Here is a 23,568-nt window from a genome sequence, read left to right as displayed (position 1 = left end):
CCCAGACTGCAATTAGAAGGAAGAGGCATGTGTCAGGGAGTCAGAGATGTGCAGATGATCCAGGTACAGATGGCTGCCGAAAGCTTGTCCATCCTCTGCTCCCACCCCTTCAGTGATAGAGGACCCCTCGCCTGTTCACTCCCTCTTTCTGGGGTAGTTCTACCATCCCCAGACAGTTCACCTTTAGAGCTGAAGTGGGCTCAGGAGCCTGCACCGCCTAGACCAGGAACATCCACATCCGTGTACTATACCCAGATGTAGTCACTCACTGAAGTTTGCAGGCTCATGGATTCAGAATTTCCACTCCACGATTGGCTCTCTCTGAGGCAGAAATGTGACCTGCCTCCTCCTGCTGTGCCCCGCCTCTGAGTAGCACACTGATCCACTCCTAGACCAATGGTCTGCTCAGGAGTCCCCTTCCTTCCAGTCCTCCTAGAAAGTAGCAGCTCTCTCACAGCGCTATTGGATGCTGAGCAGAGGAGAGAGTGGATTCACAGCCTGGAGATGGGAAACTTGCTTCCAGTCAGGGCTTGTGGGCACCCGGGATCAGTAACTGTGTCTACATCTTCAGGTCAGTGTCCTGCATACAAAAAGAGGCGCTGTAGAGGTCATTCTTTATCTGCCACAGGACAGAGCTGGAACTGGAACAGGCAAGACAGCCCCCATGCCTGGCATGTGCCCAAGACTTGCTTACTTCTTGCATCTGTGTATCAGCAGAACAGTGCCTTAGGACCTCATCCTAAGATGGGGAAACCAAAGTCCTGACAGGGCTGGGCACTTGTCCCAAATCAGAGAGCAGTCAGTGCCAGGCCTAGAACCCAGGCTCTGGACAGTTGTCGTAGCGCCATCCTATAGAACATGACCTGAACTAGGACATTTCACTCTGCCCGTTAGCCCGTACACCACCTGTTAAGCTAACCCGTTCCTCTGGCCTCAGCCCTATGGTCACAGCCCAAGCTTGGGGACATCTCTGTCACCGACCCAGAGCTGCTGAGTGGGGATGAGGCTGTAAAGTGCTCTGGAGCTTGGTCTAAGAGACTCAGCCTGGATTCAGTGCAGGTCCGTGGCCGCCAGCTCTGTGCCTTCAGTGGGCAGCTCCTCTCTGAGCTTCCCATCAGTATTTCCTTCAGAAGGGGAAGCAGCACTTTGGCAGTTACAGCGGCACACACTCGGGAGTCACTAGGGAGGCTGAGGCAGGAGGATTGAAAGCTCAAGGCCAGCTCAGACAACGTAGTGAGACCCTGTCTCAAAAAGCCATATAAATAAAAAATAACTAAACAGGACTCAGAAATTACACTGAGGCAGGTTGTAATAGTTCACATTCCACAGCAGCTATTAGGGGAATGATGGCAGATAGTTCAGTGTTAGAGCCCTTGCCTAGCATGCATAAGACTGTGCATTCAATCCCCAGAACTGCCAAAAAAAGAGGAAGGATAAAAATAATAAAAGAACAGGCACTTACTAGGAAAGAGTCAAAACTTCCTGGGTGATATCGTCACATGGAGAATTACCTCACTCCTTTAAGTGTGCCCCTTCTGGGTCATCCACTCTCGAGTCCATAGGCCCCACCTAGCGCTCTCTCTCCTCCTGGCTGAGATCCCTAAAGCCCTGGCTAGCACAACAGAAGGACAGGGAACTGGAGAGAGCAGAGTAGGACCAGACGTCCCTGCCTTCACCGGGAACATTCCAGCATAGCACCATGAGAAGCAGAGAGTCCCCCTCTTGGCCATTCTCTGTGACCATAAGTTTGTGTTTTTGCGGAACCGGGGATTGAACTCAGGCCCTTGCACTTGCCAGGGAAGAGCTTATTCTACTGAGCTATCTCCCCAGCCCTTGGCCATTCTCTGTGGAGTGGTTTTGAAAGAAGCCCAATCCAAAGCTCCAAGAGTAAGACAAGCCTCAACTGTCGACTGGCATCCCTCGGAAATCAGTCAGAAGATGACTTGAATCTTGTGTATCTTCTTAGCTCTCTAGTGTCCTGCACAACTTTGTATTCTGAAACTCTCCACAGAATCACTTTCCAACCGTTCTCTTGCAGCATCTCCCCCTCCTTTCCCCAAATGTCTTCTTTTCTGATGTCTGACTCTTGGATTGCCCTGAAGCCTTCCACCCTTCACAGCTTGATGCCTGATGACTCCCAGTTCCCGCATCTCACGGCTCATGACCACATGCAAATTTCTCCCTGGGTCACCAGCAGTGGGGCTGGGGATAGTGGGCAAGGACAGGGAGTGGGCAGGTGTGCCAAGGTAGTACCTCTCTGTTGGGAATTCACTGCAGGTATAAATAAGGGACTGCTACAGGGGGGCTTGATGGCCACTGAAGAGGGGATATGGGCAGAGGAAACATTTACACATTAACAGTGTTGACTTGGAGCACAGAGCCCTGTCCCTGCCCACGTCTGTGGCCAGCCTCCCTTCCCAGGTAATGCAGATTATAAACATCTCTACCTTCTCTGTTCTTGACTTTTCTGATCTTCCTAATCCTTATAAACCACTCACCTGACTGCCAAGCAGGACCAGTCAGGATCCAGATCCTTTCTGGTGCATGACAGAGTGAAAAGCGCACACATTAAGGACGACGTTGGCCTGGTCAAAGGGAGGCTGTGTAGGCAGAGGATCAGGCCCTAGGCTGGGGATCACCAGTATGATCCTGTCCTGGTCAACGGCTTAGTGTTTATTTTGAACTTCATTCATCTGAGAGGGCTCGCTCTTGACCTCAAGCCAAGCAGGTTACCCCTTGTGTCTCCCCATGGTCTCATCTATGCTCCCCTGAGCCCATGGAGGTCTGGTGTCATCCACTTGCTGATACACCTAGGACATTCTCGGCTGCTTCTGTGGCCCTTTAGGAAGGATGGGAATCTCCATGCTGCTGGGACATGTGACTCCCGACTGGCTGGCACCCTTCCGCCTGGGGCCCGCTGCCTTCCCTGCTAGGCCTGAGCAGGGGCTCTGGTTCTCACTGCTCTTTGATCCCCGGTTCCCAGCCTAGGTCCACAGAGGAGTCCTGGGTCCTTGCTCACTCCCCACTGCCATCTGTCCCTGCTCTCGTTGCCTGGCTTTCCTCCACTGTCCCCAAAGGAGCAATTTCTTCTTTTATTCAGATGATGAAGAAGCCTTATACTTTTTCATCATTTTTCTATGCCAGGAATCTTTCTGTTCTCGCAAGGAGTCAGATTTTGAGACTCAAAAGCCAAATATCTATCAAAGAACAGATCAGCCTGAATGTAAGTAAGTGCCGAGGAGGAAAGGAAATACCAGAAGCTAAAATGGTATTTCAAAATAATATCAAATTACATATGTCATCTTTTTTCTTGCTCACTTACTAAGAGTTAAAGGCATACACTTACTACGAGTCTAGGGATGCATTTTTGTGTAATTCCACTTAAATGCATGTCTTGTAAGGCCAGAAATGCTAACGTAGTGATCAGCTTTGCTGGGCAAAGCCTTCGGTTATTCATTGTAATCTTCAGGACACATTTTGACCTCTCAGCACGATGGCCATGTGGCTTAGTCATTATGCTAGCGTCTATTTTGTTCATAAAGCACACACTGGTTGCCTGTTGGTATCAGCAGGGACAAAGGCCCCGGAGCCGGGGTTCCCTACTGTAGCCAACTTTAGTCGGAGGCTCTGTGTCCTAGGGGTGGAGTGGGGGGAACTCATCCTGGAAGGCAGAGGGCACTAACCCCCACCCCCTCCCCGGCCAGGCCTGCGGCACTGTGGCAGGGAGGATATCTCCGGAGGACCAGGAAGGACTGGGAGGGAATTTTAAGGCAGCCAGTAAGGCTTAGCTGCAGGTGCCTAATATGGATTCACTTATCTCCAAAGGAGTATTTAGAAATAATCAACAGGAGGATTTGGATCCAGGATTTAGACTTTGCAAATGCCATTTCTGCATCTGTCAGATGTGAATAGCAAAGCAAGACTGTTGTGAAGACCACTGCGAGATAATGGTTGTGAAAGCCCTTTGGAAATTGTCCAGCTTTGCATGATTGTCAAGAGGACAGAGTTAAACCAGCTTGGTGGAGGAAAAGAGGCCTGCAATTTTCTTGATCATTTTTCAGTGCAATTGACTCAGAGGCTGTATTTTTTCTTCCTGCTGCGATGAGACAAACTGTATGAGGAAACTCTCGAACTAAGAGAGGTGTGCCTTTGTTCTCTGGAGTGGATGGTTCCTCCCCGGAATCCAAACTGACCTTGCAATGGCCCCTGTCCTAACATCCAGTTTACCATCCCCATCCTCGCTAGCCCAAGCTGTTGGATTTCTGCTGGGTACGTGGCAGTCCTCACGGTGAGGAAGCCAGAATCTCACAGGGCAGAGTGCTCTTCTCACAGAGCTTGGTGTCTTCTGCTAAGCGGTGAAGTACTCAGTGCTGGGCTCAGGGGAATGGGGGGGTCTGTGTTTGGAACTCAAATAATAAAGAGCCCATAGCAGATGCAATCCTGCACTCTGTTCCTCCCCTGGAAGTATCTCTTCCTGGTGCTCCCTGCCGGCTGTCCACTCACTGTAGCCCCCAGCGGGTGCTCTCTCTTAACAGAGGGTGGGAAGGCACCTGGTGAGGAAGGCAAATGCTCTGTAGTGTGTAGCCAATCTGCATATTGCTTCTATGGCTGATGTTGCTAATTCATGGTGCTCTCCTTCCGGCTTGGCCTGGGCAACGCTTCAGAACCCTAACTGCGCTTGGAGAAGCCACTCCCAGTCCTATGCAGCTGGTGCAGGAGATGACCCATCCGTGCCAGCCCTGGGAAGAGGGTTTGGTGTACTCTTGCTCACATAGTGGAGAAGAGAGATGAGAGCCAAGGAGGAGGAGGAGAGAGGCTGAGAGAGCAGGGTGGTGGGCGGGACCAGCAGCCAGCTGTGCAGAGGCTGCAGGCAGGCTGTGGGCAGAGCTGGTGTGAGAGTAGTCTGGAGTTGCCAGATCCGTCTTGCACTGTGCTATCTTTCTCTCCTTTCCCCTCCCTCTCTCCTCTCTCTCCTCCCTGTCTCACCACCTCCTCCTCCCCTTCTCTCCTCTCCTCGTGAGCAGGCAGAGCCCGCCAGCAGCCCCCACTGTGCCCGCTCTCGCTGCTCTCCTTCACTCTCTCTCCCCATGAAGGAAGAGACCACTGGAGTTTGCATGTACCCTCCAATCAAAACGAGGCTGGTAGGTATCCCGGCAGGGAGAGGGCCTGCCAGGACAGGCGCGGTGGCCAGGAGCACCAGACGTCAGAGGAGCCTGGGACAGGTGCTCTCACTCCACGACATACGGGGAATCTGGGGTCCACCTGGGCCTGGTCAAACTGGGACACAGGCTGTGGTCCCAGCCCTTCAGCCCTAGCTCTCAAGAACCAGGAAGAACTTGTTTCCCAAGACATTTGATGAGCAGATGCTTTTGCCAGTGAGAAATACGTGCTCTGGCACTCTTCAGATGCACTTTCACGTGTCATTTCTGTTGCAAGTCATTTTTAAAATTTTCTTGTACTGCTGTTTATCAACACGATGACATAGTAGGAGTGCTACCCAACAATTTGAAAGGAAGCACCACCTGGCGCAGTATTTCCATTTTTCCATGTCTCCTTCTGTTTATTCACATTCCTGCACGGTTTCACAAGTGACTTCGTACTAGCCATACTGTCTCCTGGTTTTCTCTTTTCACTTGATACCATGTTCTTTCTGTGTTGTTCTTGTTGCCCTGTTTGCAATGACTGCTTGTATTCCATCAAGTGAGAGACCCACCTGAACCAACCCTCCACTGTAAGACAATGTCCTTTGTTTCCAGTGTGTCACTGTTTAAGGAAACACATAAAGCCTTTTATATCAGGATTTCATTTTCTTAGGCTAGACTCTGCTGCGTTCCATAGTGTGGCTTTGGCTTTTGTCCCCTTCTGAAGTGGTTATGCCAACTGCAGTGCCACCAGAAGTCTGTGCATGCTCTGCTGCAGCCTGAGCAGGGCAGGGCGTACCTACTGGGATCTAGTTTTCTTATTTATGGCAGGTAAAAAATTTACAGCAGACTGAGGTTCCTAACTTTCACATGTCTTTAATAGCTATAAGAACCTACTTTCTTTTCTACTGAAGAAGGGTCTGAAAGCTTACCTGTACTTCCTTTTTGCACTGAAATTGGTCTCAGACCACATCAACCTGCTCAGCAAGGCAAGAACATACCATGAGGCTTCACCCAAGGGTTCTTCCAGTGAGGGACCCTTTCTGGCAATTTTGAGATACTTAAAGAGGCTGGAGAGATTTGGGAGAAGGGAAGCAGGATTGGACTGGACTCCTCGGTGCACACTGCAAGGATATTATGGGCCCCCTGTTGGTTGAGACCTCCTCTGGCCATTCATATAACCTTAGCCAATTTAGGTTCAGTCTAATGGGTTTTGCTATCCCTACTTACCCTCCCATTGGAGCAGCAAGAGCGTCCAGGTGCTGTCCTGGGAGCCACAGGTAAAAGCCCCTGAGAGACCCCCTTGGACAGGGGTGGCCTTGGAGTCCTGGCTGCAGCTCTGTGTCTGCACATATCACAATGGCCTTCACCAGAAGCAACCTGCTGGCATTCTGACTTGAAGAAATAAGTCCTTTCATTCCCAATAGCCTCTAAGAAAACAAGGACAAAACAACTATGGAAACCAAGGATCCTTTGGTCCACCACTGCCTGATCAGATGGGGGTCTCCAGTCTCTCCCAATCAGCTCTGTGCTTCAGTTACCCCCAACACTGGGCGCTGCTGAGCACCTTGCTCTTTCCGAAGCCCATGGCGGCAGGATTCTCACATGTGTCCATGGCTTTCCCTTGAGATTTCTCTCTGTCATCTGAGGTGTACAGGGAGTCCAACAACTAATGTACCTGGATAAGGGACTACTTTCTGATTTAATAAACCCAACCTCCTGGTACCCTGACACTGTGATAGACTGTGTCCCGGATGTGGCCTCTTGGCAGCCCCTTGCCTATCCCCATCACTATGGAGAGGCCCTAGGAAGTGGCCCCGAGCACCTCTGATTTCCTTGTTATATGCTCTGTGTGAGGCCCTTTGTAGATCAGGCCTAGGGTGCAGCATGTCTGGAAGGCCCAGGCAGACCCTGGCAAAGGGAGCTTCAGGCAAGGCAAGAGTGCTTGTCTGCCCTGCTGAGCACAGCCCCCAGGTTCAACGCAAATCACAGACCTGCTGCGCCTATGCTGTTGAGAGACGAAGGGCCTCCAAGGCCTTCCAGTGTTCCCCTGCATCGTTCAGTTCTGTGTTAAGGATCTACTGCCAAAGATTTTAAAAACTTTTCTAATCTGAGGATAACCTTTTTGCCTGTATTTTTGTTTTGTTTTGTTTTTTGAAGATAAAAACATTCCCAGCCGATACAGTGAGCCCGTTTCCTGATCCTTTTACCAGTGGGTCACAGTTTACCGTAAGTAGATCCAGAAAGTCTGTGTTCTAAAGCGCTGTTCCTGGGTGGCGGGCTTTGCTGTGGGATGCCAGAGAGCAGTGTCAGCACGTTCTCTCCATCATTTGAATTCTGAGGTTGGGTGGGAAGGCGCTATGGTTTGGGTTCTGCCTAATTCATCGTATTTTACAGGAATGAGATCCACATCAAATTAATGCTTTTAAATTGACAATTCAGTAGCATTTAGTAAACTCACAATGTTGTGCAGTAACTGCCTATTTCAGCACATCCTTGTCACCACAGTGGAAACCTTGTACCTCTCAAGCCATCACTTCCCATTTTCCCTTTGTCCTCAGCCCCTGACAACCATGAATGTATGCTGTCTCTATGGCCTTGTCTAGTCTGGATAGTTCCTATAAATGGTATCATACCATATGAGACCTTTCACATTGGCTTTTTACTTAGCATCACAGTTTGAGGGTTCATCTGCATTGGAGGATAGATCACTTCCTTTTTATAGTGGAATAATATTTGTTTTTTATTAATTTTATTGAGAAACAAATAGCAATGAGACAGTTTCAAAACCAATTAGTAACTATACTTCCGATTTGATTTGAAACTGTCTCAGTGCTATCTGTTTATCAATAAAATTTTGGAAAAAAAACCCAATTAATAGGACAGTTTCAGTAATTAGTACATTGTATATTGTTGACTTTGTAGTAGTATTCATAGTACAAGATGCAGACATGATATCCTGTCCAAATACTATTAGTGCAAATCTTTCTTCTCATTGAATTAAGAGAAAGTAGCTGTATATCTATCCTATTTTGTATATACGGATACAAAATGGTCCTTCATTTATGTCCCCTTTTTTTTATTTAGTTTTGTCAGAGATGGGTATTCCATTGCTATTTAAATATTGTAGGTGCGTGAATTCAGCAAAATAACCCAATATAGTCCAGTAGTCCATAATAGTAATGTGTTATCCATAGGACTGGCAATGTCAGAAGTTGTTGACTTGAGCCTTTTATAGCTCAGCATATTAATATGGCTTTATTTCTTATACCTCATTTTTATACTTTTCTGCTGGCTAGTTGAGACCAAGATAAAGCAAGACCTATATAACAAGAAATGTAACTTTTTAAGTGCCAAGGTCAGTCGAATCCCCTCAGGATCTACCCTTAAACCCCGTACCGCAGTTTGTAGATCCTTTGTCAGTGTCAGCCATGTGCATGAGTTATGGCCATTGCTTGATCAATTTGCTCAGTGGAATAATATTTCATTAAATATGTACACTACAATTTATCTATTACATGACAGTGGGAGTTTGGGTTGTTTCCACTGTCTTAATTGCTTTTTTCTTATTGCTGGGACAAAATACCCGACACCCAAAATTAGGGAACGAAAGGTTTATTTAGGTCACAGTTAATGGAGGTTTCAGTTTACCTGAAACCACCTGGCTGGCTCCAAGGGAAAGTGTCACATGGCAGAGGGCAGCAGTTCATGGCAGCAGAAAACAGCAAAGAGCAAAGGGAGGAGCAGTGGCTGCAGCCGCTAGCAAGCCTCTCCCCCTCCCCTATATGGTATGCAGATTCCCCACCCCAGGATGGGTGCAGCACTCACACCCATAATCCCAGAGGTGGATCATGAATTAATCACAAACCCCAGAGGCCGCCCCAATGATTGCATGAGGCTTTGGGAGAACACCTAGACACAAATCGTAGCATCCGCATTTTGGCTGCTGTGAGCAGCGCTGCAGTGAACACACATGAGCTAATGGTTTTTGAAGATGTCTTTAACTGGTAATAATGATGTGATCCTGGGTAAGTCACTTTACCTGCCTCCAGTGAAAACGATAATCGAACATCTTCCTATCCAGTTGAAGAAAGGACCCTAAAGGACCAAGAACAGGTGGTCTGAGAGCAGGCTTCTTGCTATCACCTTTCTCCAGGTCCCCACCAGCAGCTTTTCTTTAAGCTCTAGAAAATGTTTAAATCTTCTTATAGAAGTAGTTGTAGGTTTTTTTTATCTGCAGAGTGAGTGTATTTGCGGATTTGCCTGCTTCTTTTCCCCTGCTCCGCTCTGCCTGACCTGGAAACTTCTGCAGAAGTGAGCTGTAGAGTGAACTTCTGTAGAGTGAGCTGCTATACAGCATGGAAGTGGGAGACCAGGGTCCTCTTCTCCTCCCTCTTGTTGTCTTCTCCCAGGAGCCAGAGCTTGCAATTTCTATATTCATGTGATTCCTGTGGCTCCTTGTGAAGGGTTTCTGTCCTATCTGGAGGTCTATGAAGCACCTTTTGGATAGCCCTGTGTGCAATGTCATGAGCAGAATGGTGGTCACTCTCTGAGGTGGCTTTGGCTGTGTGGGCAGAGAAGGAATCAGCAGTGACTGATTCAGGTTTCAGAAGACAGAGGTGGAACAGTATCCTGCAGTCCAGGCAGAGGGAAAATGGGTTGCTACAGCAGCCTGTTTATAGGGTCATGAGCTGCTTTCAGCCCCTGGCATTTAACGAGAGGGCAGAGCACCAGAAGCTGGGCTGGGCTGTTAAATGCCATGGCCCTGACACACATCCAGCTTCTTGCAGTTTTGCTGGATACAGCTTCCCAGCTGGAAGCTCCGCTCCATCTCTCCCCGCTGGCCATGGTGGGGCACTCTGGCCTCCTGCCCAGCCTTGGCAGTCCTGTGAGACTCTCAGGGAAGCCCTTCCTGAAAGCAGGGGTCCTGGATGAAGCAGGAAACCACTGTCAGAAATCATGCTGGGTCTTTCAAAAACTAGGAGAGAGTGGCTTGAAGGCAGCTGAAGTGGGGCAGAGGGAACAGCGGAAACCAGAGTTCTGGAGTAGGAGGGGTCATCACACATTCAAGAGACTGAAAAGAAGGCCAGAAGGACTCAAATGCAGAAAGCAAGGGGCCTTGGGTGTGAAAGGAGGAAAGGGACATAGGCAGGGACACACACTGGAGGGGATAAACTATGCCTGGCCATGAAAGCCACAGGAGGGATTCTGATCCATATAGCAAGAGCAATGAGAAGCTTCAAGATCCTTAAGCAGGACAATGAGAGGGCAGACTACTTGAATAGGTCTCTGTGATCACAGTGGGAGAATGTTTAGATCCAGACATACTGGATTTAGGACAATAGTCTGGAAATCTAGGACACTGGCTTCAGGGAGAGAGAAAACAGAGCTTGACCCAGAACAGTTTTGATGGTATAGAGGGACAGATGTACACAAGCAGAGGAGACTTTTAGGATACAATTTAGCAGACTGGTAAAGTGTCGAATGGATGGAGAAGGAGGGTAATAAGTGGCTTCCAGATTTCTCATGCAGAATATGGGTGGACAGCAAGTCTATTCACTGAGATAAGCAAACCAAAGGAAAACTGGATTGGAAGAGATAAGTGTGCCTTGGGCCAACACATGGAAACCAGGAGTGGGCAGTTGGGTCTGAATGTCAGTAACTCAGTAGAGGAAACTAAACAGTGGATAATGGCTAGGGTAACTGACAGCTGAGTGGTTGTAGAAGCCACACTTCTGCCTTCAATTTTCTCACCCCTGCTTGTTGTGGCCTCTTTTCCTTCTTAGCGAGACCAAGACACTTGAACTCGCTGCAGGTTTGGCCTCTCCACCGGCCTACAAAACCCACCACAATCATGGAGAAGTTGAACAGCTCCAGGGAATGCTCCATCAAGATTTTCTGACAGTTGATACAGCATTCACTTTGGTTCTGGTTCCAATAACCAGGCTTCTTGTTTGTCCCTGAGACCAGTCCCTACTTTGTATTCAGGCCTATTAGCTGGATCTCTGCTGATAGTCAGCTATGTATGTTGGTCTGTCGAGGGTGAGGGCTCCTGTCCAGCTTTAGACAGATTTTGGTTCCATGTTGCCACTCCCATGTCTGTCTCTGTGTTACCTGTTTTATTCCACTGAATGTTCATTTATTCACTTATTTATTTATTTACTTACTTAACAAGTATTAAAATGCTGAGTACTTAGGATTGAGATTTAATAAGTAATTTTTATTGCTTTCTCAAGGTCCTTCATAGATGGAACTTCCCCCACTTCAAGTGTATGATGGCGAAAATACACTGACCACTAATAAAGCTTGTGTTCATGCTAAGGCACTTTTACACACCACTGCCTTTGTATCATTGGCACAAACATCCCTCAACAGTGGTGGAGAACCCCAATCTCTACAGTCCATGGAAGTAGCAAAGCGACTTCTTACTTCAGCTGCTGTGGCAGGCAGGCTAGGCAAACCCACCTCTGCTGCACATCTGTCCTGGATAAACAGAGGCCTGGACTCTGTTGCCCTCTTTCTGGGATCCGGATTACTAGAACAGCTGGCTGACCTGTGGAGTGTTGTTAGTAACAGTGGCAGGGGAAGACAGAAAAGAGATGATGCATCGTACAGTGGTTCTTAAATGTTTCAAGACAAATTAAACACAGGACCACCTCACATTTCACTGACTTCCAAGGGGGCAGGCAAGTGTAGCCCTACCACATACCTAGAAGGTGGTGAAACAGAGTGATTTGATGCGCAACTCAGATGACGGCTATAGCCCACCATTTGGGAGGCTCTCTCTGGCACACACGCATGTTAGACAAAGCATGATTCTCCTGCATGTGTGACCGACCTACTGACTTGCAAGAGGCCCTCACCGAGGCAGCATTTCAGCAGAGACCAGAAGGAAGTCAGTGCTTAAGCATTCCTCCATTTCAGGATGGTCAGTTCTCCTTGGCAGGGGCAGTGTAAGACACAAACAAGGACTAATTTCTCAGCAATAGCTTTCAAAGCTCCCACCCTCAAAGATAGAGCCTCTTCCCATTGGTCAAGTCAAAGGCCATTACAGACTAACAGTGTCTGGGATGCTTTCGGTAGTCTTAAGGGCTACTTAGACAGGACAGCTCTCCGGCTGTGTAATCACCAAGAGGGTAATTGCCCATTTGATGATCCAAGTCTCTTCCTTGCAAAGCCAGGTGATACCTCACTCTGCATTTAGTGTCAAGAACTAGCATTTTAAAAATGAAGATATGAATACATAGCTGGTATTAGCAAAAGGATATAAAAACAAACCAAAAAAATGATGCATAGGAAAAATATTATGAGAACATATACTGATGACCACAGTAAGGGATTGCGGACTTTCTTCCTTTATCCACTTATATAGATCCCTTAAGCTTTCTATGTAGAAGGAAGGAGCATATTTTCGTTTGAAATGAAAATGACAGCAAGAAATTCTCTTCTCCAAGTGATGTGTGTGCCCTAGACCAGTAATTCTGAAACCATGTCACGTACCAGAGTTGCCTCAAAGTCTATGAAAACACATTGTTGAGCAGGGCATGGTGACTCACACTTGTAACCCCAGCATTTGGTCTACTCTTTCACTTCTTTTTTTAAATGTATTTAGTACAAGGTCCACATGGTCTCACTACACAGATTAGATTCATAGTGATCCTCCTGTTTTCAGCCTCCCAAGCACTGGGATCACAGGCCTGTACCACCACACCCAGTCTCAGCTGCAGTCTCAGCATGCCGGGGATTGAACCCCCATCCTTGCATCTGCCTAAGCAGGTGCTTTAATCCACTGAGCTATCTGGCTGGCACTAACCCCAGCATTTGGGAGAGTGAGGCAGGAAGATTATGAGTTTGATCCCAGCCTGGGGAATCTTAGCAAGACCCTGTTGCCAAGTAAAATAATAAATAAATGCAAGTCCTGGAGGATGCCACACAGTATGAAGGCCCTGGGTTGAATCCCCAGTACCACATAATTACACATCACCGCTACCACCACTCCCACTCCCCCCCAAAAGAAACACCCATATTGTTGGACTTCCCTAGATATTTTGGGTTCCATGATGGAAACTGAGGTTCACTTGTTTGTTTTGATGTAGGGCCTCACTAAATTGCCCAGGCTGGCATCAAACTTGAGACCTCTTGCCTTAACCTTCTGAGTAATTGTGTTTAGACATGCACTGCAACGCATGGTTGGCATTTGCTTTCTTGCCAAGTTTCAAGATAATGCTAGAGCTGCTAGTACGGAGAACATACTTTGGGTTCCCCAAAGATGGTGCTGTAGTGGTAAAAAATGCCCAGTCATGGAGTCAGCAAACGCTGGCTTTTTAAATTTTAAAGACAAAAATAAAAAAGATACAGAATTTCAAAACAAGATGATAGGAAATTAACAATGGGTATTATATTGCGTATTATTATCTTCAGAGTAGTCATCGATCAGATTACAAGACGTAGGCATGAAGACTGATAAAACAACCTAAGCACTAACTGTTCTTTTCAATGAATGAATAGAAATTAGTTTTTGGGTTTTTTTGACAGAACCGGGGATTGAACTCAGGCCCTTGCCCTTGCCAGGGAAGTTCTTATCCACTGAGCCATCTCCCTGGCCCATGAATAGAAATTAGTAATACAATTATCTTGTGTGTACACAATACAACTATCTTGTATGTACACACACAATATACACACACACACACACACACACACACATACTGGTACAGCCACTATGAAAATCAATGTGGAGATTCCTCAGAAAACTAGAATTAGAGGTTCCTTATGACCCAGCTATTATTTCCCTCCTGGGTATTTTCCCAGAAGAAATGAAAATATCATACCACAGTGACACATGTGCACTTCTGTTTATAGTCACACAATTTGGTGTAGCTAAATCTCGGAAATAACCCGAATGCCCATTAACCAAGGAATGGGTTTTTAAAAATGTGGTATTTTTATTCAAAGGAGTATTACTCTGCTATACAGAAAGATAAACTCAAGGCTGTTCTAGGTAAATGGATGCAACTAGAGACCATTCTCATAAGTCATGCATCCTTAATTTTTCTCTTTTCTTCTTTCTGCTTTCCTTCATCCCCATTATTCTTCCTTTTTGAGCAGTTTCTTTTCCTTTCACAATGTCTATGTATACGTTTTGGGTCTTATTTATTCTTTCAGTTTCTTGTACTCAGGAGATGATACATTGTTTACACGAGCAAATCTGACTTATTTCACTTCTGAGTATAGCCTCTAGTTGTATCCATTTACCTAGAAAAGCCTTGAGTTTATCTTTTTTATAGCTGAATAATACTCTATGGTATAAAAATACCACCTCTCTTTTTATCCATTCCTTGATTAATGGGCATTTGGGTTGTTTATAAGATTTAGCTGTGACAAAATATGCTGCTATAAACATGGGGGCACATGTATCATTGTGGTATGGTGTTTTCATTTCATGTGGGAAAATAATTCCAGAAGAGGAATAGCTGGCTCAAATGGAACCTCTAATCCTAGTTTCCTGAGGAGTCTCCACACTGATTTCTTATTTTTATTTTTATTTATTTACTTTTACCTATTTAGTGCAGGGTCTACAGGGTCTCACTATACAGATTGGACTCATAGTGATCCTCCTGTTTTCAGCCTCCCAAGTGCTGGCATTACAGGCGTGCATCACCACGCTCAGTCTCAATCAACATCTCAGTGTACTCTGGAGGTGAGGCTGGCACTGTATACTGGGGGATCGAACCCTCGGCCCATGCATCTGCCTAAGCAGGCGCTTTAATCCACTGAGCTATCTGACCAGCCGTCCCACTGATTTCCATAGTGGTTGTACCAGTCTGCACTTCCACCAACAGTGAAAAAGTGTCCCTTTTTCCCCACAACCCCATTAGCATTTGTTATTGGTTGATATTTTCATGATAGTCACTCTGTCTGGGGTGAGTCGGAATCTCAGAAACCCTGGTTTTGAATACTTCTTAACACTCACTTTGTCACCTTGGGAAGAAGACAAACTCTAAGCCTCCCTTTCCTTTTCCATGAAGTCAGTCCTAGGATGTACCCTTGAGGATGAATAGTCTTGCACCTCTTAGCATCTTTGTCTGAGTGCTGCATTTGTCTTTCTCTGTGGCACACGTGCAAAGGCTGCATCATACAACTGATGGTGCCTAAGAGGTGATGAATTATGACCTCTTCCTTAAAAGACTGTCAAGACATAATGTATGTGAAGTGCTTAGCATGGTATCTGGTGCAAAGCAAAATGGCAATTGATTTTACTATTATTAAAAAATAACAGGAACTATACAGTGAGGTTTTGAGAGCGACTGACAGAGTGAAAGTGGAACCCAAATTGAGATTGATCTCTTCTTTTCTTCTCCAGGCAGACTTTAGAGACAGTAAATTCCAGTGCTGTCCTGGCCAGTCTTCCCCACTGATCCCAACAGTGGCCCTGAGGCCTTTGACAGAGACTGTCTCCACAGTACAGACCATCTATAATGCCCGGAAGCCTGTTTCTCTGGCAACTAGGTAAGTTAGATTGGCAAGCTCCAGGAGGTCACTGATGATAGGGTTACCCTACACAGGTGTACTGTGTTTGTGACAGTTCTTTCATTTATCTCATCGGTTTTTATGGAAATGTTTACAAGGAGGGGGCTGCGTTCTAGGTGGTAGTAAGCAAAACACAAACTCCTACCCTAACAGAGTTTATACTGTAGCATGTGAGAGGGTGTGTGTGTGTGTGTGTGTGTGTGTGTGTGTGTGTGTGTTAGTGACAAATGCTAAGGACAAAAATAAAACTGATGGGCAAAAGGACCTGCTGGGATGGCCTCATAGAGCAGGTGGCATACACCTGGGTAAAGAGTACACTTGGCAGTGGGGAAAGCCAGTGCTGCGGCTCCGTAGGTGCAGCCTCCCTGAGAAGGTTAAGGAAGAGTATAGGGCATCGTGGTCAGAGCAGTGACAGGAAGGGAGACTGCAGTTGCAGGTTGGAGCGACACTGCATGGGGCCTTGTTGGCCAGAGTAGAGACTTTGGGTTTCTGCTCTGAATGAGATTAATAAATCTGATTTATTTCTTTAAAAATATGCATTTTATACAAGTGTGTGTGTGTGTGTGTGTGTGTGTGTGAATAACAGAAATACGTTTCATAGACATGCTTCTGGTCCTGATGTCCATGAGGTCAGAGGTAACCCCTTAAAGAACCAGTTTTGCTTCATTCAGTTTTATTCATTGACCATAATGCAGTCTTCACTGAGATATCACCTCAGCCTACCTTAAATTCTGGGAGAAACTCCATATGAAGCCAATTTACAGAATGACTTAGAGAAATCTAAACTCTGGATGTCTTTCCATTCATTCAAGAGACTTCTACCATGTGGCTGCTATGTATCTGATCCTTGCTGGCTTGAGGCTTTAGTGATAGAGGATGCGCTCACTCTAATGCTCAGTCTCCTGAGCATTAGAGGCATTTTTTTTAATGCTTAGCATAGCTGAGAGAAGATTTGGTCAGTCTAGGAAATTTTAGGTCTTCGTAATACTAGCTAATGTAAGGGACCCCAAGGACTCTAAAACGGAAAGCCAAGAACTGGACTCAGGAGACCTGGGGATGGTGGCACAGGCCTATAAGCCTAGTACTCTGGAAGTTGAAGCCAGAGAATAACATGTTCATGGCTAGCCCGGGCTACCTGGTGAAATCCAACCTAGACAAACAATTTGAGAGATGATGTTTAAGCTGTCTGCTTCTGTCATTCTGAGGGCCTGTCTCATGTCACTGTTTTCTTTTCAGTGCAGAGACACTCCGGCAGGAACTGGAAAGAGAGAAAATGATGAAAAGACTGTTGATGACCGAACTGTGAAACTCTCCTCTGACCGCCTGGAGGATGGCGTGGTGCCTTCTGTCTGTTCCCTTTCTTCGGGCTCTGTGTGCTCACTTTAGCACAACATACAAATGTCATGTGCTCTGTTTGCCCAGGTCTCCGTGATTAGTGGAAGCCAACTTCTGGCTTGACTATTACTGGAAAAGTTACTTTAGTCTCCTGAGTATTAGAGGGTTTTTTTAATGCTCAGTAAAACTGAGACAAGTTTTGGTAAGTCTAAGAAAAGAAAGAAGGGAAAACAGGGACTCCTGTTCAAAAGCCCCTGTGGTTAACAGATGCAGGGGCTAATATGACGCGGACTCCTTTGCTAACAATCTGAACCATGTGATTTTGTATGATTGAAACTTGCAACCAAGCTTTGACTGATTGTTAAGGAGTCCTTTTTAATGAGATTCTTTACTGCTGGTTTTTCATTTACACTGATAAATACATGGATCTTCTAAAGTCCTTTATTTTTATTCAGACATGAGTAGGTGAGCTAAAAACAAAGTTACATATCACTATGACTTAAAATACTTCAGTTTGACCTGAAATATAATTTAATGTGTGATCTTGTTGGATATAATATTTTCCATGATAAATAGAATTTATCATTGAACCCAAAGTAGGAAATACCAGCTTAAATAGTCTAAAAGTCTTTACAGGGTTAAGATAATTAAACATCAAAATGATTCATTTGGGTGTTCCACAAAGGAAAATTATTTCTAAAGTTGGTTAGTTTATGTTGATAGAACCTTGACCAGATGAAACTTTGTTCTCTTTTTATATAGTTTCGAGAAATGTGTTTTTAAATTTTTATTATGCACTTGATTAACTTTGCAGGAATAAAGGAACCCCCAGCCACTAAATTATTTCCCTAGATTTTTCAATGAACATGCACACATTTTACAAAGTTATGATCCGTGTGTACATTCCGTTTTGTTATATTCTCCACCTAACACTTATCTCCTTATCAAACATCCTGCTCTCACCGATCTAAATGTCTTTATATCCATATGACATGGTTAACATTATTTCTCCCCACTATTAGCAAGTGGAATCATATCTAATTTTTCACTCTTATAAATAGTGCTGCTATGAATGTCTTTGTAAAAAACAAATAGTTCCTTCATTTGGATTATTCCCTTGGGAATATCTCCAAAGGGGGATTACAAGGTCAAAGAGCATGAAGTATTTTATAGCTCTTATTTTATATTGCCAGATTGCTTTCTAGAAAGATCCAATCTCTGGGTTGGAGGACCTTACAGGTCATTGAATTTACTTTCCCCCTTCTGAATGCTTGAATCCCCTCTACAATTTATGATGCCACCAGCAATGTGTAAGAATTTTAATTTACCAATAGCTCTGCCAGTATTGGGTTTTGCCATTTTTATTTATTTTTGCTAGCTGAATAGATGTGTATAGTTGTTCTTGAAAAGTTGTTTTGTTTCGTTAATTACTAGCAAGCCCGAACACCTTTCCATGTGATGATTTACAAGATGTATTTCCCTGTGTGTGAGCTGTCCATCTGTTTCTTATGACCACTTGTTAAGTGGGATTGAGCTCATACATTTGTATCCAAACTGTATTTTTATGTTGTATTGTACAGTTTGCTCTCCTGTCCCTATCCTCACAACTGAATGGTGCCAATAATTTGATACTAATGACTATAAAAAAGTAATGTCTCATTTACTAGCATTGTAAATGAAAGTTATAAGAAAATATTCAGATAACTGAGGAGTAACCCTTTAAGTGCTGATAAAATTTTAATATTTTTTGGAGGGAAATCTTTCTAAAATGTACTATATTACGTACTTCCCTGCCTTAGTAAACACAGTATCCTGGAGAGTATTTAACTGTTTCTTGGTGAGTCATGGTCATCATAGTCATCACCCGTTTTGTACCCTGGTATGGTGCAGTGGTGTCACCAGGAGCTATCAAAATGCACAGGGCTTGGCTTGGCCTAGTGCAGGCTATTGTGATCTTCTCATTGCTGGTCTTTTACTGCTCTCTCTGCTCTATCAGTGGAGCTAAGTGAGGCAACTGTAGCTTTGGGGGCCTTTTACCCTGGTGACCCCAGCTGTACTTTTAAAATGGCTTTAGCTGTTCTTTGTCTTGTGACCATGACACAAAACGTGTTCTTGTACAACATGGGGTTGTCACTTCTTGCCAATCCAGAGCCTCTTCCTCTTCTCAATTGCTTTCTGAGGCATCTGTTCTTCATCTCCTGCTCTCTGATGGAAACCTTCCGGACACAGCCAAAGGTTTTCCAGGGAAGCCAGGATGCCAAGTATTTCATGTGTCAGGTCTGCTTTGCTTCCAGGGAGGAATGCATGGGCTTTTGGGCTGCTGTTTCCAGGAGGCTGTGTCTCCTGCACTTCCCCACCTCCCCTTGGGTTCACAGGTGTTTCTGAAGATTGATGTCACTGGAAATCTGACCACAAACACGTTGGCTGTTATTGTACATGAAAACCCAGTACATTTGGCAGCTCACCTCTAACCAGTAAAATGAAGAGGATTCCATTGTTTCAGCAGTTGTCCTGGTTATTTACCTACTTAAATGTATGATGGGTGCTTGGCATTTTGACCTGAGAAGATGACATTGTACTGGGTAGATTCAGAGTGATTGAAAGGAATTATGCAATTGTTTCACCTTTTTATGTATTAAAACCAAAACCATAGCACCGTAAGGTCACACAACACACACCCAAGGTTCAGGGGGAAGATCAGGCTGCTAACGTAATTAAGGCTGGCCACAAACTTCTGGTGGGCGTGAGGGGTTACTGCGGGGCCTGGGAATCTCCAGGCCACAGGGCTTATAGACCATGGGCCTCACAGAGCATGAGGTTTGAAAAGTCTGGAAACAAAATCCTTGAAGATTCAGGAGATCTCACAAGGATGCATCCAGGAATTGTACCCCAAAATAGTACAGGGATATTGTAATGTCACTGTTATCCTTCTTTCACCATCTCAAACACCACAGCTCTTTAAAATATTCAAATAAAAATCACCATTTTAACCATTTTAAAGTGTGTGCTTCAGTGTTGTCTAGTGTACCCACAATGCTGCGCAGACATCAGCTCTATGTGAGTCCACTGCCGCCCTCATCCTCTGGCAAATACTAATCTAAATTCTGCCCATGGGTTTCTTATTCTAGACATTTCACGTGAATCGAATCATACCATGTGTGGTCTTGTATGATTGGCTTCTTTCGCTTAATGTTCTCAAGGTTCATGCGTGTGGTAGCATGTACCAGAACTTCCTTCATTTTTAGTGGCTGAATAATGTACCATGGTATGGATATACCATGTCTTGTTCATCCATTCACCAGTTGATAGAGATTTGGGTCTCTCCTACATTTAGCTATGGCAAACAATACTGCTATGGACCATCCATGTGCCAGTTTGGGTGTGAGCATATGTTTTCATTTCTCTGAGAATTGTTCACATGTCAACTCTGTTTAACTTTGTGAGGAGCTACCAAGATCACAGCTTTTATTTTTCATGAAATCCAAAGTACAAAATTGCATATACTACTTCGTCAGAGGCATGGGCACATCTGTTACTGGGTAGGCACCAAAATGTAACCCTGGTTTGGGGAAGTTTTAATACCAGAAAAAAAATCTTTGGTTTTTAAAAGAGGAATGACTTGGATGAGAATTGAAAATAAAAGTGCTTTTCTTTTAAAAATGAAAATGATACCAAACTCTACTTCAAATTGGAAAAAAATCACAGTAGATTTTTGCCATCCATCTGTTCATGTCAGTGGGGGCACAGGATCGTCACAGACCTGACATATAACATGTGTGCTGAGCATCGTTTATAATTTATATGTGTGTCTCATGCTAAGGTTTGAACCCTTCAGGGTCTTTTCAAGGCTTAAATCCTGTAAGAAAACACAAAGAATAAGAGCATCCTAAAAGACTGGTTTTTTTTATTTAAAAAAATTTTAAACATTTTATTTATCTATTTACTTATTTATTTAGTATAGGGTCTCACTAAGCAGCTCAGACTTGTAGTGACCCTCCTGTCTCAGCCTCCCCAGTGCTGGGATTACAGGCATGCACCACTACACCCAGTTTTGGTGGTCGGCACTGTGCACGAGGGGTTCCAGGGCCAGCATGGCATGTGGCACCATGGATCAAACCCAGGTCCTCGTGATTTTCAGGCAGGCACTTAGACTGCTGAGCTATCTCCCCAGCCCCTAAAAGACTATTTAAATGGGCCAAAAAGGAGCTTATGAAATTGTAGGAACCAGTTGTATAGGAAATTAGAAACCTGAGTAAGTTTTGAGGCTCAGATGAGACATCCAGGTTTTGAGTGGCCTATAAGCGCTATGAGCCTTCACCTTAGAAAAATCCATACATTACTTATTCTAGTACTTTCACAGAGCCTCACACCACCCTTGAGCCTATCTGTGGCTCCGACCTCCTTCAGGTCCATGGACTCCGGCTCCTTAAACACCAGTAGATAATCAAAATCCATAGATTAAATATCATGTTAGGATATGATTACAAGCCCTCCAATACACAGATAGACAGATGACAGACAGACAGACAGACAGACAGACAGACAAGAGTGAACAGCCATACACTTTTATCAGACCATTTTACCAGGAGGTGAGTAACCTAGTTTGTACTTACCTTCTATTTACTTTCATCACTGTTAGTTGTAATAATTGAAATGAAAAGAATAACAAGGAAAATAATAGGTAATAGCTTCAGTTCTCAAAGGAGGGGATCGATACTGAAATTGGCAGAAATCAGATGCTCTTTTTTTTTATTAGCTTAATATCAGTCCATTTAAAACTATCTTCTTTGGTGAAGGAAAGATGAAGAAAAGAAAGGAAGTTCAGTTTTAAAGAAAGAATTGTGGGTTTTTTGAAGAATTACACATATTTTTTAATGTACCGAATTGGCTTTTAGGTGTATTTTAATTTTAATGTACTGCCAAGCTATGCTCTTGGAAGGAGTTTTGTTTTTGTTAGCTTTTTCAGTCCTGGGCATGGAACACAGGGTTTTTACACTGAGTTACATCTGTATCCCTTCTTAATTTTTTATTTTGAGATAGGGTCTTGGGCTCAAACCTGCCATCCTCCTGCCTCAGCCTCTGAAAGTGCTGGGATTACAGGCATGCACCACAATGTCTAGCTTATTTTAAAAACTAATTATAATTGTCCTTGCCTTTTCCAAACACAATGTATCTGATTTATTTCATGCAACAACTAGTATGTTGGCGGATCTACTGAAGCTCAAGGCTTTCATGAATTACGCTTGGCTCCAGCTGTCCAGTTAACATACATAAACATATTGTCCTTTGGGACAAGGCGCAGTTAGCTGCTGTGCTGGCACACATGCCCTGTGGGTCCCCCAGGACCTCCCCCTGTGCCAACACCAGCCCTCCGGTCTCCCAGACGACTGGGAGAGGTCAAGGTCACTGGTTTTCCTTGGGGGTATTAATGTTATAATTCTAGGTACATTCATGCACACCTTGAGCTCTTCTGATCTTTATTATCTCAATCTTCACCACATCCTGGAGATTATCATAAGCAACTACTGATTACCACTCTGACCTCTAGGTTTGCATTTGGAATCTCTATGCTTTGTTTCCCTTGATAATTATTTTCTTTGCTTATAAAATAAAACAGAAACAAAATCAGATTCAAAATGATGGCTGTCTGGGTGTGGCGGCGCACGCCTGTAATCCCAATACTCCCGAGGCTGAGGCAGGAGGATCAGTGCAAGGTCGAGGCCAGCCTGGACTACCTAGCGAAACCTTGTCAGAAAAAACCAGAAAAAAACCAAAATGCTAGCTGTACAATATCACCATGAAATGTCCCTAACAGAAAGCAGTTTAGCAGTTTGAATGTATTATCATCCCAACAAACGGTCACCATAAGAGAACCCTGGGAACTTGTATATACTCAGTGCTTGGTGTGAATTCCTAGTGGGCTGCGTACACAAAGGAAAGTGAATTGTCAGAGGCGTCAGACAGGGCCTGGGCACGTCAGGCCCAGCTGTGCTTGCTGGGGGCAAACAATAAGCCAGTTGCCCAGTGTCAAAGGGTACGGGTTATGCCTCCGTCCCAGCGACCTTTGGTGACTATAAACCCCAAGAACGGCTTCTAGTTTCCTTTCTGCCTCTGACCACCTCACTGTTCCATCTATGTAGTGGGATCCTGCGACTTAAATGTCTTTCTGTGATGATTCCAGGAAATAAGGGGTCTGGTAAGTTAAGTTTTTTATGGAAAAGAAAAAGTGCAGGCCAAAGTGGAGGTGACAGTTCTGATGTGGTGAATTTGGGGGGAGAGAAGCGCTTCTGAAATGAAAATGCGCCTTGGGATTCTTGAATTTTGGATAAAAATCAACTGCTTTTTTTCGGGGTTCTGGAGTGGGGCTTGAGGCAAGTGACGCTAACAGGCTACCAGGCGATATTGCTGCTGCCGTCCCTGGCCCACCTTTCAGGAGCAGGGAGCAGAAGGACCAACTGCCCCGGAGGCGGCGGGGAGGAGGAGACGCGGGGCGCGGGGGCGGCTGCGGGGCTGCAGCGAGGATGCGCAGAGCGGGCGGAGGCGGCGGCTCCGCGGGCGGCTC

The 23,568-nt window shown here is 45.1% G+C and overlaps 2 protein-coding genes across 2 annotated transcripts in view; both read left to right on the top strand.

Annotated features, from left to right (window-relative positions):
• Positions 1–19,982, top strand: part of Epb41l4b (erythrocyte membrane protein band 4.1 like 4B) — a 138,235-nt gene extending 118,253 nt beyond the window's left edge. The window contains exons 23-25 of the mRNA XM_023722919.1: positions 7,302–7,370; positions 15,505–15,650; positions 16,908–19,982. Of these exons, the coding sequence (XP_023578687.1) occupies positions 7,302–7,370; positions 15,505–15,650; positions 16,908–16,977 (285 nt within the window). The 3' untranslated portion in view covers positions 16,978–19,982. The remainder of the gene's footprint in view (positions 1–7,301; positions 7,371–15,504; positions 15,651–16,907) is intronic.
• A 1,535-nt stretch (positions 19,983–21,517) lies between these two features.
• Positions 21,518–23,568, top strand: part of Frrs1l (ferric chelate reductase 1 like) — a 22,569-nt gene continuing 20,518 nt past the window's right edge. Inside the window, exon 1 of the mRNA XM_004638103.2 lies at positions 21,518–21,595. Coding sequence (XP_004638160.1) covers positions 21,518–21,595 — 78 coding nt within the window. The remainder of the gene's footprint in view (positions 21,596–23,568) is intronic.

The sequence above is a fragment of the Octodon degus genome, unplaced genomic scaffold (genome assembly GCF_000260255.1).
Source record: "Octodon degus isolate 3935 unplaced genomic scaffold, OctDeg1.0 scaffold00094, whole genome shotgun sequence".
NCBI classification, from domain to species: domain Eukaryota; kingdom Metazoa; phylum Chordata; class Mammalia; order Rodentia; family Octodontidae; genus Octodon; species Octodon degus.
The sequence above is the reverse complement of the archived record's forward strand: the minus strand, read 5'-3'. Positions and strand labels throughout refer to the sequence as shown.